The sequence below is a fragment of the Thermobia domestica genome, chromosome 13 (assembly GCF_964235325.1).
Source record: "Thermobia domestica chromosome 13, izTheDome1.hap1.1, whole genome shotgun sequence".
NCBI lineage: Eukaryota > Metazoa > Arthropoda > Insecta > Zygentoma > Lepismatidae > Thermobia > Thermobia domestica.
In genome coordinates this window covers 163,195,891-163,217,241 of record NC_137466.1, presented here as the reverse complement: position 1 = coordinate 163,217,241, position 21,351 = coordinate 163,195,891, and the positions used below count along the sequence as shown (strand labels likewise).

The following is a 21,351-nucleotide window of genomic DNA, read 5'->3' as shown; positions in this document are numbered from 1 at the left end:
TTCTGTCTACTAAATATTTGAAAATTTGTGAAATTCCCCACCAAAAATCCCTTTTTAGTTATTTTGACTCAAAAAAGAAGTTCTCACGGATTTCAAATTGCCTTCTAAAACTACTCTGATTTAGCAAGAACAACTCTGAAAAGTTTCCTAAACATCGAATAAATTAGTCAGAAGAATATATATACTCAAGACAAAAGGGAAAAACTTTTCTGTTTTAAAATATTATATTCCAACTGGGAACACTGCTGTCTGATTTATATGAGAATAAGACAATGGTGAAACGGAAAGTATTTTAAAGACATTACCGTCGTAGGGAAACGCGCCGATTAGATTTGTTGTTCCCTCTTTTTGTTTATAATATATCTTCATGGACACGTGGCAGAAGTAAATGCAACAGCCTCTACCTCGAAAACCTATTTCGAGGAAAGCAATATTGTATGTGATATCTTTTTACTTTATAACCTGTGATTGTATAGGTGACTCAGAAAAAAAAAAGTGTTCAACTGATGTATATAGCTATTCAAAACATGATAAAGAGTATACTACATTAGCGAATTCTATTGCTTTATTGTTCTATCAGCATGGCTAAGTGGAATTGGCTAAGAGGATGTTTGTTACGAAAATTTTGTATTTTAGTTTTTGCCTTTGCCTTTGACAAATGGTTTCAAGTTCTTGAGTGTCAAGTTTTGTTTTATCCGCAGTGAGGATTGATATTTCTATCTAACAAGGATTGAAGGGGGAAGAGGAGGGATCCATTCGAATCGCTATAAAGCTCAAACTGCATGGATCTCAACTTCAGTTCTTAGTTCACTTTCAAAGTTTTAAAAGCTGGAAGAATTTTCTCCACCAGTATAGCCCAATTCTAGAAGAAAAAAAGTTTTACGGATTAATTTTCTAAGCTGGACAACCTTTTTTTTTTTTTTTTTTTTTTTAATTTTTCAATTTTCGGATTACTATGTAATGAAAAAATCGCTCTGTACTTGTATATATTTTCACAAGTTATTAAAAATAGGAGCATTGTATTTGTTCTAAGTATTGTATCTATTTTAAGTACTGATGAATTCTGTACCATTTTGTACAAACGTACATGTAATATGGTCTACAGAATGATTAATAAATCTAATATAACAAACCTAGGTAGATGATTTTATCTACGCACTAAGTTTCAAACACACGCCTGAAGAATGGAAATTTCTATCGACTTTTGTAAACTAAACATTAAAGCACTATTATTATACAATATGAGCACTAAATGATCAACATCATCGAATGATATGAAGGAATATTTCATCGACATGAAGGGAACAATATGATAGTATGTCTGTGATATTAAATATGAATCACTATTATACGTAAATACTGCTATAAAATTTTTGCATTACCAACACTGCAAATTTGCGGATATTTGAAGGTCATTGCTACAATACCAGGATTACAGGGATAATTTAGATAATAGGCTATTGTTGTTTTCTTTGCTTGCTGGACAGTAAGACAATTGTGTCATCCTACACTGTGAAAGGATTGTTTCTGAAAAATAAGTATACTCGGAGATACCACATGCCTTTAGTAAATTCAAACAAAACATTATTTGCTACTTCTTCTACATTTAAAATTAGGCCTAATGAATAACTTCATTACAGTCATGGACAGCTCGACTGAAAATTCACTTCATACATTCTCATCTACATTGACATTTTCCCGATAAATCACGAGCTGCGAATGATAAAAAGTTCCATCACAGCATTCAGAAAATGGAGCTCAGAGGTATCATAGTCGATGGGATCCTCACATTGTAACAGTTTCAAAACCGTTACACGTATCTCTAACCTAATTTCGTGCTTTTACATTTCTTTTATTTTGTTTTTAAGTAATTTATTCTTTGTGTTAGTTTAGGTCAGGTTAGGTTATGTTAGAGCTAACAACTTGCATATTTGTATTCATATTCCCGTATGTACGCTTCTGGTAAGTAGATATAGTCTCTACAGCATTTTGCATTTCTCATTTCTGAAACATGTAGTATGATTCCATTCTTAAAATGACAAAGAAATCAATTACAATTCCCTTACTTCAACAAAAAAAATTCAAAGAAAAGGAAGGTTGAAAGAAAAAGAAAAAAGAAAACTTACACGTAAATCACTTTATTGTCTCTTAATTTATTAATATTACTTTTTCCATCAGTTCTTACTTATTATTTTCTTTAAATTTACACAAAATAACTCACAAGGTTTTTTTTTTTTTTTATCTTGATGGAAAGACACACAATGGTAACAGTGTTGCTGCTTTTTACTTCTTCCTTTGTTTGTTTTCAGTAGCGTATTAATGCATTAATTATTATTTTATATTTTTTGTTTCCACAAGAAGTACTACTACTTTTACAAATTCAATCAATATGCCTAAAATATTACAACATCTATTAAAAATTACTATTGTTAAAAAGACTGAAAGTGAGAGAAAGAGAGAATATAGGATAGTTACAGAGAGGAGGGAGAAAAAATATAGGCAACAACATAAAAAGTACTTTTTTTCACGTTTTTGTTTTTAGTTTCCGTTTTTAATACATACATTACAATCATCAAATACATTCATTACACTGCCACTTTGTTTTTCTTTCTTTCTTTCTTTTTTTCTTTAAATAAAGAAAAAAATATGTATTTTTCTCTTTCTTTCCAGAAAGAAAAGAAAAAGAGCAAATATTCAAAATTATTATAATTTGCTTTCTATTTTGAAGCTGGGACACGTAAAACTGTTATAAAATTAACAACATACATTAAATAATAATAATAATATAATAAGAATAAAACGTACACAGAAATTAGGGGGGACAACTAAAAAGAAAATGGCAGTACTTATATATATATGTATCAAAGCTTAATTACAGTAATTTCTTTTTAATAGCACCATGTATGTGTATACTTCAGACACAGTATTAATATAACTTTACTCTGGTGCTACTAAACAAAAATACACACAAGTAAGGGCGCGAGAATTGCACTAAAAAGAGCACCGTAGCACACTTTAAAAAAAAGTATAGAAAGGGAATTAAAAAAAATTGCAGAAGGAATGCTGCATCATACAACAATAAAAAACAAGAAAAAATAATATTAATGACCCCTCGAAATGAGATCTTACTTTTTTTTAGGTTGAAACTGGCAGTATTATATAAAAAACAACAGGTTTATACATTTATGTATATATATATATAATGCTGGCATAATATAATAATGGTACAAATTATGGCACACAACTCATTCATATTTATATATATATATATATAGATAAACAGCACCTGTTTCTGTGTTTTGTGTGTGTGTATGTGTATAATGCTTATGAGGATGTTTCAACCACGGGGACCAGACTAAAATGGCAGTAACAATTGTATTTATTTATGTATATATATCTAATATATATATATATAGCATTTGCATCAATATTTTTTATCAATCATTCAGGATGAAAAACATTAAAAAATACACAAGAAGGCACCGTATAATCAATGACAAAACCAGGACAGACTGATGCCTTTTGTTTTACAAAATACATATGCTAAAGAATAAAATTAGGACATACTCAAAAAATTATTTAAAAAAAAGAAAAAGAAATCTTCCAGCATAGCTTTTTATGTTCGTTTGCTTGTTTCTTAGATAAAAATGCTTCAGTCTATCCTAATTTCTTGTCTTTAAAAAGTATTGCAGACATTATTATTATTATCATTATCAACATTATTATTATTAATATTATTGTTCGGGAACAGTATTACATAATTATATTTTTTTTTTACAAAAAAATCTCTTGACTCCATCTCAAACGTTGTAGTATTGTTATAAAAAATGAATGAAATGGACCTTCGGAAAACTAATACACTGCTTCCAGGAAGACTAGTCTTTTATAGATATTTTAAAATAATTGATTTTCATACTTTAAAACAAAAAGACAGAAACATGGGGCACAACATACTCAATAATATATTACACAGGGACAAAAAAATAAATCTTTAAACTGAAACTGGCTTCTACACTGAAAAACACAGAAGGCGAAAAAAAATCTACGTACATATTAAAAAACAAGCAATAGGAACAAATGAATTAATTACAAAATAAAATTAATTAACTCCCAGTCTATAAATAAGCAGTTGTCGCCCCAATGAACACATTTATAAGCTTTCTTTTTTTTTTTTTTTTTCGTTTACAATTTCAAAACATAATAGTAATAATTGAAAAAAAAAACTCGAATTCGCATCTTTTGCTTCAGTTCTGATTTCCACAATTCGACTTTGCACTAGAGTCCGTTGAATCTCTAGAAAAGCTGACACTCGTTTTTCGTTTTATGTTTAGCCTCTGTACCGGCCTTCTATAAAATTATCTTCCTCCTCTTCTTCTTCAAAATCAATTCCGATTTGACTGGAAAACGAAAACATGTATTAGATTACGTGGTTCTTTTACACATAGAAACCTTTTTTTTTTTTTTTTTTCATATATGCACACATACAATAATAGTGTACGAAAAATATATGTTATTCCTGAGAATATATTACAAAAATTTCTGATGTGACTCGAATATACTTTCAAAATTCCAACACTTTCACAATTTAACGTGTTCATTGAAAATTTGTTCATTCTTAGGGACCATTTACATTGCCGAAGAAAAATCACATGCCTTAAGATAAGATAATCTTCTCTGTTGATTAAAAAAAAAAAAAAAATCCAACCTTTTAAATAATTATCTTGTTAATCAGAAACCTGTTTACCTTGGACACCTTAACTTGTATAGCTAACAGGGAATATTAAACTTCAACAAACAAGTGCGCTTTGATTACATTTTTAAATAATTTAAACTTGTTTTAAACAATTTAAACATCATTTGAAACAATCTATCTGGTAAAAAAAACTTAGAATTAATCTTGCTTATATTTCCTGAATGAATTCGTTATTATATCTCAAAGGAAATAAGTGAAAAGAAAGCTCTTTCTGGCTTGAATTACAGAAATGTTCATTCAAATCCGACTATGGATTTCCAAGAGTTACTGACATAGTAAATTTTACAAAGAATTTGAGATCGATCAAATTGAGATTTCAATCGAAATTCCCACGAGCGCAGTCACTCTCTCCATAATCTAGCCTCTGTTAGCTCAAACTGAGTTCTCTCCACCTGGTTTCCATGTTTTATTCTTCTGAAAACCGGTTGGAGACTTCTGATTGCTGGACGGTAGTTAAAGATGTTCTGGTATATTTAAAAATAAATCATTTTTATTACTTTCCTTTATAATTTCCGATATCTTCTAAATAAAATTTCTTTAAAAATACTCTACGTGAAAATGAAACCTTCTTTATATAATATTTAAACCAAACTTGTTATGTTTTTTCAACTTCAATCTTTCATATTCTCAAAATTGCAAAGAGTAACTTTCTGCTTTGCTATTATCAAAGAAGATAAGTGAAATATGCGTGATACAAAACCAGTAGAATATAGTAAAAATATTAAAGCACCAATCACAACACTCTTTTACTGAATATTGCAGTAAAACCATATCGAAAAGCTTCATTAAAAAAAAATACTCAATATCATTGAAGATAATTTACAAATAAAGTTCAAATCTTATGAAAAAAATTTAACTTACTCAGCTTAAACCATTTTTGTGGTAATTTATCTTGTTCAACAAAGAAGTCCAAATCCTTCGAGAAAATTGACTTTCTAATTTTTTAGAAAAAAAAATATCCAAAACACTTGTATATTTAAATAAAATACAGTCTTTAGAATTGCTTATTTTATTCATAAAAGAAGTCGAAACCGTTTTCAATAACTTTTTCATTCATTAACCCTTTTAAATTATATCACCTATTTTTAGGTGATAGAGTAGAATATTTATTATTCGATTAAAAATGTACCAATAAAGTTTTTTACTTCGAGTTTTTCTTTTTATTTGTTCAAGCTTGTAGGTATTGTAGAATACATTGCATATGCTTTTAAGCCTTTCTGCGTCGAGTCACAGGATGTGATGACATCATAACTTTATTATGGAGATGATGACATCATGACATCATCTAAAAAATATTTTTTGTTATGCCTATTTTTATTATTTTTTGGTGGGCTTACTTTTGCACCTAGAAGATTGAAATTTTGCACATACATTTAGTGCACCCCTTAGTATTTTCCAGATTGCGTTAAAACAGAGGGTCCAGAGGGGCAAAAAAGATACAAAAATTATATATAATTAAAAAATCCATTTTTCACGATTTTACCGCTTCGGAGATATGTGAGTAGGACCGTTTGAAAGGTTGTTCTATTCTGAAGAGAAAGATGTACGAATCATGATCCTAGGGTAAATAGGAATGTCTCAGGAAATTTTTATCTGAGATTCAGTTTTATACGGGAATCTGGGGTATTGTGGGGATATTATTTTTGGCGGGCTTACTTTTGCACCTAGAAGACTGAAATATTGCACACACATTCAGTGCATTTTGCACCCTTAGTATTTTTTAGATTTATTTCATTTCTCCGCGTTAAAATAGGAGGGCTCTAGTGGGACAAAAGTGTAAAAAACAAGGGTATTTTTAAACAAAAAATCCCTTTTTTCATGATTTCGCGCCTCAGAACCACGACGGAGACAAGCGAATGGTACTGTTTGAAAGTCTGTTCTATTGTGAAGAGAATGATGTACGAACCATGATCCTAGGATAAATAGGGATGTTTCAGGAAATTTTTATATTACATCCGGGTCATCTGGGGCATTATGGGGATTTTCTTAGCTCATTGGTAAATGTTTTTTCCTTGCTATTCAAGATAGACGCTTGAAATTTTATACACACATTTAATACACCCCTTAATATTTTTCAGTTGATTTTGAAATCTGTGCGTTAACACAGAGGGGAGCGGGGTTCCTGAGGGGATAAAAATTTGATTTTTTTTTCAGAAAATAATCCCGATTTCCCTGGAAGTTTCCCACCCCAGAGACATGGTAGGGAAATGTGAATGATACCATTTAAAAGGCTGTTCTATTCTAAAGAGAATGAGGTACGAACCATGATACTAGGATAAATAGGGACGTTGCTGTAGCTACTTCACTGAAAGTCTATAATTTATCTTAAGAAAGCCATAATTTAAAAGGGTTAAAAGAAGTTTGAGTTTGTGTTATTCATAAAAAAAAAAAAAAGTTTAATCCCTTGAAACGAAATTTACTTTCTACACAGAAAAGTAAAAATCAATACTTTATTTATTTTAAAAAATCGGAAAGTTTAAAGCCCTAACAGCAGTCTGTCTTATTTATATACTTTATACATAAATAATCAAAATACTTATCTATGAAATTTAACTACTACTAAAGATATAACACATTCGTTTATTAGCACAGATAAATTGATATAAAAGAACATAAAATTCAATCATATGACAGATATATCTCGTAGTTGCACCAAAGCAAACCCCAAAATATTAGCAAACCAAAAAGAAACAAAAAAATATCACCTTGAAGCATACAACTGTCAACAGTTTGTTTGTATACGAGCATTTATATGAAAGCTAACCATGTATGACGACACTGTCATTGGTGCCGTTTGTCATCTGTAAATTTTTGTTTGATGCTGTAAGAATTAAGAACTTAGTGCAAAGAAATAAATTAATGAATACAAACCATAAACAACGTTCTATACACACATACATATATAATGTATATGTGTTTGCATATTTAAAATAATGAAGTTTTTTTTTCTTTCAAACAGGGAGAAAATAGGAATATAACGGTAAAAAGCATTTTTAAAATAATGAAATAAATTTCAATGCTGCATAATAAGAACAATAAAAATATAAATTAAAGGAACAATTTGGGTTAGATGCAAAACAAAGCGTTTAGTAATGAATAAAGCAACGAAACTAAGCCTATCTCTTATCATTTATCAACACATAATGTTGCAGCATAATCACACAAACATAACCATATACGCTCACATATAATGTCCAAAGCACATGCAGAAAGATAGGAATAAAAAAGAGAAAGAGAAATGCGAACAAAGAAACACACAATTCGCCACTTCTTAGATTTAGTTACAGCCTGAATTTTCAAAAGTCAAATCAATAAAATTAATTTTTTCTCGGAAATATTTCAAGTATTAACAACATATTATTAGATGTATAAAAATTACACAATATTACATTCTGGATATGAAAAAAAATACTACATTTTCGGATTTCTATAACTCTCATATTGAAGAATATTTCTGTTATGTACTCTCTGTAAGATTACACTTGATGTTTTCTTGACGAACAGTTGTGTAAATTTATTTCAAGAAAGTTTATTGCGTGTGCTGGTAGTTTCAGAACAAAAGGTTCAGTTTATTCAGATGGAATTATAGAGAAATTACTTTTACGTATACCTCTTTGTGACTATAAAAAAAAATCTTGTAATAATAATAATAATAATAATAATAATAATAATAATAATAATAATAATAATAATAATAATAATAATAATAATAATAATAATAATAATAATGAGCTTCTTCGTGGCTAAGCGGTTAGCGTTCGCGCCTTTGGCGTGGGAGACCGGAGTTCGATTCCCGGAGGGAGCTCATGTTGTTTGGATTTCATGTTAATCAGTAGGTCCCGTTAAACTCAAAATCAAATAATAGTAATAATAATAATAAAAATATGGGATTTCGGTTGATCTACATGTTTCTGATTCCTATATATTCACAAAAAGACCAAATTTTGGATATCCGTTTGTATCTTAAGAAACCTAGCTGTGACAATTTTAAATTTAGTTTTTTAAGAGTTACTTCTCACTTCTATAATAAGGGCCAATTTTGAAATTAGTGGTTTTCTTAAAACCTCTTTTAACAACTTCGTTCATTTTTTCTTTAAAAATAATAAAATAGGATCTAAAAAAATAATGTATAAACTAATTACATGTCTTTTTCCACAAGGTATCATTTTATCTTGTTTGTAGGATTAGGGACAAATTTTACATTGTACTAGGAAAACATTTTACAATCAACACATCGAAGTAAAGAAAGTAATACTTGTTCCCCTTTAACATTCCTATATTTAAGCTTTATTAAGAGCACAAACACATTTAAAATTTAAACTGTGACCAGTGCACTTATTTGTTGTGGTTTATTTCTTACCACAATTTAGGATTTCGTTTTTATTTATTTATCCATCTTCCAGACACAATCGCTTCATTCTTTAATTCGAAAATACATTCATATAATTATCGTGAAAGTATCAATAAATATTTACATAAGTGAGAACAGTAATATTCTAGTTCACATTACAACTATCTCCAATGAAAAGTGAGAAGGAACTTTCGGAAATCGATCAGATTATATATTTAAAGGGTATTTACATTCGTCGATAAAATTAAAGGAAAAAGAATACTCGAAAAAGAATTCAGTCAGAACGATCGATTGCAAATTTTGAACCTGGGCAAAGCAAGAGCGCCTAACCGTTCATCTGCGCCAACAAAGGTAAATTTTCGTTAATTCTCGTAATTTTTTCTTGAGTTTTCTCACAGGTATTAATTACCGAATTCAAGCTGTAACAGAACCTATTGGCAGCGAAAGTAAAAACACTCAACCGTACACAATACACACAACTAATACCTTTCAAAAAAACATTACGCTACTGCAGCAGAACCATAAACCAGGAGATACAGAGTGTGACAAAGACTAGAGCAGTGGGTTCTAGTCCTCGAGCTGAACTTGGTTGTACACTGGAGCCATCTATTGGAGCCGTATGGACAACTCCACTCTCGCTGAAGACCAGTGAGGATGGCACCCACCACATTCTGAGAGATTAAGGGCAGATAGGTAGTAAGGAGCTAATATATACAATGAGGTCACTCGTGTGGTGTTGATTCTTCGCTACATTCTAGCGCTTTTAAGGTTTATTTGCAAGGAACATTTATTTTTTTCAAATTCCAGTATTGGTAATTTTTATTTCAATAAATAAATAAATAAATAAAAACAACAACAATTTCGTTACTAATGGCTCTTGGTGAACACAACGAACTAATTCTGATGCTCGCAAAACATTCAGAGAACTGACAATATTTCAACGAGAAAGCTGCCTCGACATAATAAAAATCGTAGAAAGCCTAAACATAAATTTATAAGTAATCCTCGAAGTAGGTTCAAGTTTAAAAAGTTATACGAATGAAAAATCAAGTGATTTTTTTAAAAAATAATTCTTTAATTAATCAATTCAATCTTTGAAAATAAAAGCCAATGCTTGAAAGGCTGCAAAAGCTAGAAAACAAGGCACGAAATATAATTCAAATCTTTGAAAAGAATATTAAATTGGACAGTAATAAATACTATGGTGCGTAATTCAATAATTATTATTGAATTACATATTAAATTAGCCGTCATCACATAGAATATATATTAATTAACTTATATGATGTCATTTAATTTAATATGTAATTCAATAACACACCATAATGAGAGAAACAAACGACGTAAAAATATTTCTTTAGCTGTTTCACCACTCTTCATTTGTGATTGTCAACTGTCTCCACCGATCTACAGGGCAGAACCGAAAATACATCTATCGAAAAAAAAAAAAAAAACACTTCGGACTTCAAGCTGTCGTAGTACAAGATCTATTACTTGTAATCGTGTATCTATTGTTGTTCTGTTTTGAACACAGATTGTGTCTGCATGAACCTATCTGATAACAGTGTATTACTGCTGGTAAGCAAATTCATTTCATTTTGTGTTATTGGTTGGCACAAGAAGAGTGACTTTCTGCTATAGTGTGTGTTATAAATGGATGTGTTTCCGTATGGTGCACTTTGTGTTTGATATTTTACTACTGTATTTGTGTTGGGCATTTGTGATATGCCAGGAAAGCCAGCATTATTGTATGGCGAAGTGAAAACCTTCTTATAAAGACGATAGCAAACGCAGAAGTCGTGCAAGATCAAGTATAATGAAGGTTCTGGCAACCACCAAAGAACGGTCTCCGATTGTGGTTCCAAAAGAACAAATTCAGTAGTGGGAAGTCAAGAAAAACACCAACATCTACAGTCCTAATGAGAGAAACAAAGAACCCTCGACTGAAAGCTGCAGAACTTGCACCGAAGTTTGTTGGAAAACGTCAGTGTTCGTACGATTCAGCACCGTTTGCAGAAACACCTAAATTTGCCGTGTCGTACTCCTGCTAAGAACCATTTACTCACCAACCGCATCAAGGAACATCGTTTTACTTTCGCAAAGAAATATGTACAGTGAAGGAAAGTGATGTTTTCCGACGAAAGCACATTTGAACTGTTCCGAATGGGGGCTGTTACAGTTTGACGTCCATCACCTTAAGGTCGATACAATCTAAAGTATACAGTTTCGACTGTCAGGTACTCAGTCTGTAATGGTGTGGAGATGTTTTTAAGGTGAAAAGGGTAGAGGAGGTTTATATTTGTTACCATAAAATGTGAAGATGAACGCAGACCGATATATCAACGTTTTGCAGGACCATTTAGTGGATATGCTCCACATATACGAGTGTGATTTTTTAATGCATGATACTCCTTGTCACAAGGCTAAAATGGTAGTCAATTTTCTCGAAGAACAACATATCAAGATGATAAACTGGTCTGAGAATAGATCCAATCGAAAATTGTTGGCATCGTATGAAGGACAGAAGTTTCAGAACCTACAGACCCTCCAAACAAAACTGAAGAAAATATAGTGTATTAACATTCGATTTAAATTACTTCCGAAGTCTTTGTGATTCCATGTCCATAAGCGCATGCAAATATTTCTCAAAAGTAAAGCCAGCTTGACTCTGTATTAATATATGCATTTCTTGTTGTATTGATAAATTAATAATAACTTTTCACATGAACTTTTTTTTTTTGAATTTATTGTACTTTTGTTATAATGCCCGAAGCATTTTCGCGGCGGGCGTAATTAAACGAAAGATCTGGTAATTTTGGAATTTTTTCGGAGATACTTTTATTTTAACAATCTAGTAAATCATTCTGAACATACTTCTTTTTTATCTAATAGACTGAATAATCTTAGCCGTTAAAAGTTACTGTAGAAATAACAATAATAAAAAAACACTGAAAGATTAAATTCAATATATATATATATATTCGCGTAAAATACCAGAGGATATTATCTAAATCCAAGAGCCATTTGTACACTTGTGGCTGTTTCCGAACAGGACCTTTGTTGTTTTTCCAAAATTATAGAACAACACTGGAAACCTTTTGTTTTCCTTTTTTTAACAGAACTAAGAAAGAAGAAATAGAGATGAACTAAAGATTCATTAATTGTTAATTACGTTAGTACTTAATAAATACCATCTACAGTGTAATAAATTTTAATACAACAAAACAACATTACTATTATATGATGTGTATTAATATTATATAACTGCTATTTTGTAAGCATTCCTATCAAGCTAAAGCTTCTAATCTAAGAGCTAAAGCATGTGAACTGTACAAGAACTGGAACAAATCCAATAATTAAACCCATATTTTTCTTCATTTTGTTTAATAAAATCAACCAGAAACAGGAAAACCAAAAATGGATCAAAAGATTGCGATCTTGGCCAACAATTAGTTTTTGGATCAGGGGCCACAAAATTATTAAACGGCATCAAAATTGAGTTTTCGTATTTTCTTCGGAATAAGCTCGTCATATTGAGTTAACTGATAGTTTGGTTTCTGCTACACTACATGTAGTTCTCCAGATATAAGGCCTACAAGAAAAGTTTTGATTTAAATATATTGGATCTTTTGGGCCAATTGGATCAGGGATCATAACATTTTTGAACAGCTCCTAAATCGAGTTTTCGTATTTTTTTTACAAAATAAGCACATCATACTGAGTTAAGTGATACTTTGGGTTTGGCTACACTATATTTAGTTCTCCAGATAGAAGGCCTACATGAAAATTTTTGATTGAAGTATGCTGTTGATTGAAGTTTGATTGAAGTATGCTGTTGATTGAATTTTTGATTGAAGTTTGATTCAAATAAAAAGAAAATTGTCATATTCTATGATTCTATTCAATGCATGTATTACGATAGCCCATATTGAAATCTGGTTATATAATTTAGATTGATCTCTCAAGTTCTCCGAAACATAATGATCAGATTGATAAAAATCGATGAAACAACTGTCATTTAAACTTTTATGTCAAATTTACATAACGTTTCTTCCATTGCACATAGCCTCTGTCTTAACTATATTGCAATTGACTGCTACTTGCTAGTAATTTTAGAATATACAGCAAAAATCATGTTATTGATCTTAATTTTATTGTAATGAATAAAAATTTCGGTTAATATTCTTTGAATCATCTTTGAAGTTGTAGAAGAGTATTTGCAAGAAATTAACTCTTGAATAACATTTGTTTTGTTGTCTAGCAGCGACTATCTTCCCCCAGTCCTATCTGGTATATCTATTAAAACAGTTGGTAAAGCGCTTCTTAGGTGTCGTACGATAATTACTTTCACTATTTTTGGTAATAAGTTTGTGATATATATACACATTATAATTATCATAAGTAACTCCAAGTTATCATAATTAAAGTATCGCTGTTCAGAGAAGTTTGAAGACGTAACCGGTGGACGGAATACAACCAAACCGAGTTATTAGTGTTGCAGAAGCCTTCAAAATTTGGTTTATTTGCGTAGGCAACATTGTTAATCTGATGGTTTTGCAGAGCATGTCAAACAATGTCACTCTGTCTAATATTTGCATAGTACAACATTTCAACGTATTTTATCTATCAGTTTTAAAAATTTCAAAGACATATCAAGATAAATGGTTTACCCTATACAAAGGTCAAGATAAATGGTTCAACACTGACGTTTGGGAGGTGATTCTTTATACCAAGATAAGACAAAAAGTATAGGCCAAGCTGAGTGCACAAATGTTTCCTTTCGGAGTTATAAGCTGCCGAAAACGTGAAAAAAAGGAACTTTAAATGTATACAGCTCTAAAATTATGGGATCTACCGTAGTCGGGTCAAGACTTCACTTAGAATATATGTGTGCTATCCAAAAATACATGTTTTAGAATCCTAAGGTCCTCACGCAACAATTTTTATGGAGAAAGTTTGGCTACGGGCATATAATTTGAAGTATTCACCAACTACTTCTATAAAAATTATTGCGGAGGACCTTAGGATTCTCCTGGACCTGGTGTTGTCGGCGTTATTTTGAAACGCCCTGTATATATATATATATATATATAAAATCGAATATGTACAAACGAAATAAAAATGTAACGAAGAATTTAGTTGGCTCTATAAAAGTATTACACATGAAGATGTATATCCCCCACACAGTAACATCATGGACAGACATTACGATATGTAAATTATATGTCAGTGAATGTTTAAAACCTTCGAACTGAATGTTTAACGAGTTATTCTGGGACATTGGTTCATATAAATGCAAGGACAACTTCTAAAACACGGAAATATTCGTAAATTGCGAATCGAGGAAGTTCTAAACACTTCGAGCTTAAAATCGACTGAAAATAATAATAATAATAATAATAATAATAATAATAATAATAATAATAATAATAATAATAATAATAATAATAATACACGTATAGAGTGTCCTGTATTCGGAAATTTACTGAAAAATCTCGACTAGTTAAGCAGAAACAGTCTACAAAATTATGGGACAGATTACTATCTAAAGCACTTTTTTCGTAAGTCGAATACGTCCCAAACCTAGTTATTGTACTGAGGAAAGAACTTAAATATCAGTTTCATGATGGGAAGAAGAAAAAAAAGCGATAAATTACTGGATATATTAAAGTTCTTGTACAATTTTATTAACACATGTATTTTAATTTCTTTTAGTGCTTACTATTTCTTGTAGTACAAAATGCAATTATTGGGAAGAAAATATGTTAACTATATTTATGCAAAATGGAGAAGAAGCGAGTGGTACGTTCATAATAAAACACCTGTAACATTCTCAACTGTTTATCCTTATAAATAGTAGCATTTGAATAAATAAAATATAATACAATAAAAACCGAAAAATCACCTGATTTTTATTATTTGGAACATACTTTGGATTAACTGACTTTTTCATTTATTTACTTATTTTTCTTAACGTTGCCAAAAGTTTATATTCAAAAGAGAATTATAAATGTATGCCTATGAATGTTAAGAAGTCAAATTATCTAAGTATATTCGAAATAGTAAAAAGAAATAGGAATTTTCACCTACTTTTTGAAATCGGTAACGTGTTCCCCATTTTTATTTATTTATTTTTTTTTTGTTTGTTTGTTTCTTTTTATACGTAGGAATACAACAGGTACTGTAACAACCAAACCAATGTTTTGTTTTCTTGACCCATTGCAAACGCTTGACAAAACTATATATCCAGCAATGAGCCAAGGAAGCAAATAACCGACTACTTACGCAAATTCAACGTGCTAACGGATCCCATGTTAGCCTACTCTGTATTTTTAATTTAATGTGGTGGCAAAACTTGAATTGCATTTTTCTTCCTCGTTGTATCAGCATTAAAGAAAACTTGTACAAAGAAAATATAACATCAATTGAAGGAATAAAAGTAGGTGTTGGTTTTTTTATCCACGTATTTACTTCATTTTATTTGTTAATATTTCTAGGACTACGAAACTAAATGCTTAATATGTTTGCAGTACATCGTAGTGCCACGTTCCATACTTCGTACGAGTTGATTTTTTAAAGCGAATTCCAGATACGATCTCTAAGGCCAATCTAATCGCATTTATTTACGTATTATTTATTTAATCAATTTCCAGATATGTTCTCTAAGGCCAATCTAATCGCATTTATTTACGTATTTATTTATTTAACCAATTTCCAGATACGTTCCCTAAGGCCAATCCAATCGCATTTATTTACGTATTATTTATTTAACCAATTTCGAGATACGTTCTCTAAGACCAATCTAATCGCATTTATTTACTTAACCAATTTCCAGATACGATCTCTAAGGCCAATCTAATCGCATTTATTTACGTATTTATTTATTTAACCAATTTCCAGATACAATCTCTAAGGACAATCTAATTGCATTTATTTACGTATTTATTTATTTAACCAATTTCCAGATACGTTATCTAAGGCCAATCAAATCGCATTTATTTACGTATTTATTTATTTAACCAATTTCCAGATACGATCTCTAAGGTCAATTACACTACATTTATTTAACCATTTTCCCGATACAGCCTGTATGGAAAATGTAAACCATATTTATTTATGTATTTAATTATTTAACCGATTTCCAGATACAGCCTCTAAGGACAATTTCACCACATATATTTATGTATGTATTTATTTAACCAACTAGTCTATGCTCGCTGTAGCCTCTATTAGTTTACGGTACACGAAGATAGGCAAAAAAAAGACCAAGCTAAAGTTTTAGAAATGTTATTAAGTAGAGTTAAAAGATTATAAAAACATGAATGTGGTAACATATTTACGCAAGAGCCAACATGGACTACGGCCCGGTGCGGCACGATTTTTGGGGACCAGTTTTTCTTTCTTTCTTTCTTTTTCTTTTTTTTTTTAAACTGTAGTTTTGAAAATTACAGAAATTTGGCGATAAATATTGATATTGAAGGAGTGAAATTTTCAAATAATCCGGGGTGATAAAAAAATATTAAATATGGCTCTGTGTGGATGAAAAACCAAAGAAAAAAATTCAAATTACAAAATATGCACAGAAAGTCTTTACGTATTACAGGATATTAATAGTTGAGAATGTTGTATGAACAGTTTCACTACAGCTGTGATTAAGCGTACTAACTGTTAGAAGCAAATATATTCATGGACAAAACAAAAACATGTTGCATAGCCTGGGTGAATACTTACTTTGAGCAAGGTAAAGCATTTACTGCTGATAATGCTTTCTTATACAAGTTTAGAATTCCTGAGTTCTGCATTTCTATAGAATGAATACATCCTGAAAATCCATCCATATATTTTTCTTGTGTCATGGATTTGCTGTTTGGTACTCCACCTAAGAGGAAAAAAACGAAATGTATTTACTTCGAAACTGCGTTCATAAACTGTATAAATGAAAGAAAACAACATAAAAGGAAAAAATGAAATGAAATGTTTGAGTTTTACGTCCACGATTATGCCGGTTAGGCTAAAGGAGACGGTGATGATGAGTAATGAATGAAATGGTGGAATGACGAAAGTGGTGGGAGGAAACGGGAGAACCCCGAGAAAACCCACGCACACGGTATTTGTCCACCACAAAGTTCACTTGGCGGGGGCACAACATAAAAGGATTCAGATAATACATTTCAGATCTAACCTAAACAAGCGGCAGTAAGAACTTGAAATTAACTAATATAATTTAATTTAAAGACAATAGCACTTTACGATTTATGGTAAGAATCATTATTTGTTTACTAGTTGAATTTTCATTTGATACCTGATGTTGATTTTACCGATTTGTGGATAAAGGCTGGCAGCGTTTAAGTCTGTTAAATTATAACCACAATAGTGAATAGAGTAGTCAGTGTGTTACATGAATTGCGCAAAAGGCGATTTTTTACAGATTACAATAAATAAATAAACCTGTTTAAATATCGGGAGGTGTGATGTGTAAATACTGGAAATAGAAACAAGTTCTTGTGTCAATTACATTAAGCTGAATAAAATATTAAATAAATGAACGAAAAATATATAAAATACTGCCCTTTGTATGTTGAACATAATTTAAGAGAAATTTTATTGAATTCTTCCGATAACAAATCATTCACAAGATTTTCTGAATTTGAAGCAATATTGTACACTAAAGATAAAGTTGAGATGGTTTGGTCATTTAACAAAAATGAATGAAAAGAGACCAGTAAAACAAGTATATGAGGCGAAAGTTATAGGGCAGAAACCAAAAGGAAGACCGAGGAAAACATGGCTGAAAGTTATTCGAGAAATCGCAAAGAACAAGAAGGTTCCATGCAAGATGGTGCAGATAACAGCACCAAACAGAGATGATTGGAAAGCTCACTGGAAATCCCTCTACACTGGAAGATAGAGGAGGACGGCTTAAGTAAGTAAGTAAGTGCTGTACACTAATTTGATCAATTTTGTTATTCATAATCTCGCACTTCATTGCTTGTATTATCCCAGTGTTACCTACTATACATACTAAAAAAAAGCAGTAAGTGTTACGTCCATACAAGTGATTAGCTTTTGTTCTTTATGATTTAACAACCAAAAAAAGTTCCATTTTGTTACAATACTAGTGAATTAGTACTTTAATAACCTTAGAGTTACAATGAAATGAGTATCTATAATAAAATAGGAGGTAAACAAATATTTTTTAACACATACCAATATAAATATTTCCTACTGTATTAAGCGCTGCTAAAAAGGATTGGCTCTGTCCGTAGTCGGGGTCCATATTGTCGAGAACTATGCTGCCGTCTCTACTCTGTCGTTTCATCACAGCCTTGTGTCTCTTTCCATCATTCACTCGTACTGAAGTTCTTATAATGGCAGGTCCTGACCCTAATTCATAGCTGAATTCCAGGTAGCCATCGACAACTGAAAATAACAACATACAATGTGAAGAAATACGAACAGACTTTACAAGTGTACATAACAGGCAACTTATTTACGAAAATAAGAACAGTAACAATTAAATAAGGACAACTGAAGGTAACTCCTTAAACTATTAATATTTCGTGTTAATGAAAGTTAGTCAAAATATTTATTAAGATAAGAAAACAAGAAAAAGAAAAAGAAAGTTCGACGGAAGACAGGACCAAAATTGATTCATTTTAGTCTTAATTCCACCTGAAGAGAGAAAAATTAAATTTTGGTACTAGATATCTCTAATACTGTGACAGTTAAAGCGAAAATATTATTATAAAAAAGCCATAGTTGATTTTATTAAAAACTGCTAGTACTACTATTCCTAAATCGTAAAGCAATGGTTTCATTAAAACTTGTTCTCACTACTTATTTATTTTATTTATTTATTTATTTATTTATTTAACAACCACCAGATACAGCTCAGAGGCCATTTTATACTGGATATCTAACAACAACAACAACAACAACAACAACAATGGAAAGGATTTGGGAAGGTGTCGGCCAGGGCCTGTTTAGTAGGTACCATCCCGGCATTTGCCTGGTAGAACTGAGGAAAACCCTGGAAAAACCCAGTCAGGATGGTCGGCAGCGGGATTCGAACGCGCGACCTCCCGAATGCGAAGCCAACGCTCTACCACTTAAGCTACTTCGCTCGGTAGTATAGAAAGCATAGAAGAGAACTACCTTTTGTAACTTTTCGACGAATCAACATGATGTTAGCATAATAATATATTGGAAATACAAAACAAATTAGTCATGCTATCATCATCATTAAAGCAGTTCATAAATAAATAAATAAATAAATAAAAACTTATTACGTAGATTTGAATGAAGAGAGATACTCATTAATACAGTTTCCCGTACGTTCAACCAGGGCCGTGCTGGGATACTAATGAGGGCGGTGGACAAGTGTACTAAAAGGGCGCCCATACAAACGGGAATATATATATATATATATATATATATATATATATATATATATATATATATATATATATATATATATATATATATTGAAAGTATAGATGCTTTTCTATATCAAAATCACCACCAAATTTGTTTTAGTATTAACATAAATAGCTAATTTGTGGAAACCTTGAATCGAAATTCTCTTTACTAGAGAAAAAAATTTAGTTCCTCTAATAACATTTCTGTCAAATAAAAAGAAGCTAAATATATCAACAATTTAATATAGCTCTGTGGCCTATGGACACAGGAGGTTCAGTGCCGCGTTTACAAAAGCTATCCATTGATTTCTGTCCTTAGCCTACTGGACACAGTTTCTACTTTATATTTCAATCTCTGCGAGAACCATTTTAATATTGTCCTCCCATCTGCGCATCGGTCTTCCTAATTTTCGTTTTCCTATTTGGATTTCCAGTTAGAACTTTGAAAGCGTTCCTAATTTCTTCCATTCTTGCTACATAACCTACCCATTTTAGCCTCCTAGACTTGATGACCCTAACAATGTTTTTGTAAACGGTATAAAATTATGCAGTTCCTCGTTATGAAATTTCCACCATTCCCCATTCCCGTTCTTCTTGGAGTTCGAATATTGGTTTAATACAGTAAACATGTTTCGCAACCATACAGCACAACAGGCATGATTATCGTTTTATATTTTAAGCTACAAATTTCTGAACAGAATTCGCGACAACAAAAGATTTTCAACTGAATAATAACACGAAATCCCTGCTTTCAGTTGACATCAATTTTTTTAGTGATTATCGGTTTGTTTTGTTAATAATGATTCTAGATATTTGAAAGTATCCACTTTGTCGAAAGAAAATATTATTTGGTATTTTATTGCATCCATAAAATGCAGTATTACAATCCCGACAAACTTCCATTTATTTAGTTTTCTTTGCATTTACTTTTAAGCCCATATCTCTGCAAGCGTTAAATAAAATTTCTGAATTCCTATTGTTCTATCATCCCCTATTAAATTTACATCATAAGCATACGCCATAAACTAGGACCTGATTCCTGTCTTTGATTTTCCTTATAGTGTTCTCCAGATCAAAGTTAAATAATAATGGCGACAACGCGTCTCCTTCTTTCAGGCCATTCTCAACGTGAAAGCTCGTGAACAAGAATTTCTCTACTCGAACCTTACTTTGGGATTTATTTAAACATATCTTAATTAATCTACCTTTTTCGGTATTGCAAATTCTGTAAGCATATTGTACAATGTTTCCCTCCTATTCTAGTCTAAAGTCAATAACTGATGTGCCAAAATATTGTATTCCCATTTCGTTTTCAAGTATTAGTTGAATAGTAAATATCTGGTCGATAGTTGATCGATTGTACCTAAATCCGCTCTGATAATCTCCAATAATTTCATCCGCGTATGGTGTCAATCTTGCTAATAGAATGTTTAAGAGAATTTATTGAATCTTAACAGAAGAGAAATGTCTCAATAATTATTAAATATGTTTTGTTGCTTTTCTTCTGAACTGGAACAATGATTGATTCTTTTTGCTCTTGTGGTAATTCTTCCTTGTTCCAGATAAGGAGAATGAGTTTGTGTATCTTGCTCTACAATTTTTCTCCTCCAGCTAAAATTAAGTCAACCAGAATTTCGTCTACACCCGGAGATGTGTGTTTCTTTAATTTTTTAATAGCGATTTCTATTTTTGTCTGGTTAGGTTCTGGAATATACGGTTATGCTGTATGCATTTCACTTTCTCCACGCACATTAGTTTTTGGCTATGTGTTTAACAAACCATCAAAGAAATCTTTCCATCTATTTAAGATGCTATCCTGATCAGTGAAA

General features: G+C 31.1%; 1 protein-coding gene across 29 annotated transcripts in view; it reads right to left on the bottom strand.

Annotated features, from left to right (window-relative positions):
* Positions 1-2,122: 2,122 nt before the first annotated feature.
* trol (terribly reduced optic lobes) overlaps positions 2,123-21,351 on the bottom strand; it is a 1,284,884-nt gene continuing 1,265,655 nt past the window's right edge. For 28 of the 29 annotated variants that reach the window (XM_081736787.1, XM_081736791.1, XM_081736768.1 and 25 more), the window contains 4 exons: positions 18,312-18,524; positions 16,836-16,983; positions 9,591-9,775; positions 2,123-4,397 (listed from right to left, as the gene is read on the bottom strand). In XM_081736787.1, the coding sequence (XP_081592913.1) occupies positions 9,610-9,775; positions 16,836-16,983; positions 18,312-18,524 (527 nt within the window). In that variant the 3' untranslated portion in view covers positions 2,123-4,397; positions 9,591-9,609. The remainder of the gene's footprint in view (positions 4,398-9,590; positions 9,776-16,835; positions 16,984-18,311; positions 18,525-21,351) is intronic. The other variant, XM_081736774.1, reaches the window with a different exon arrangement.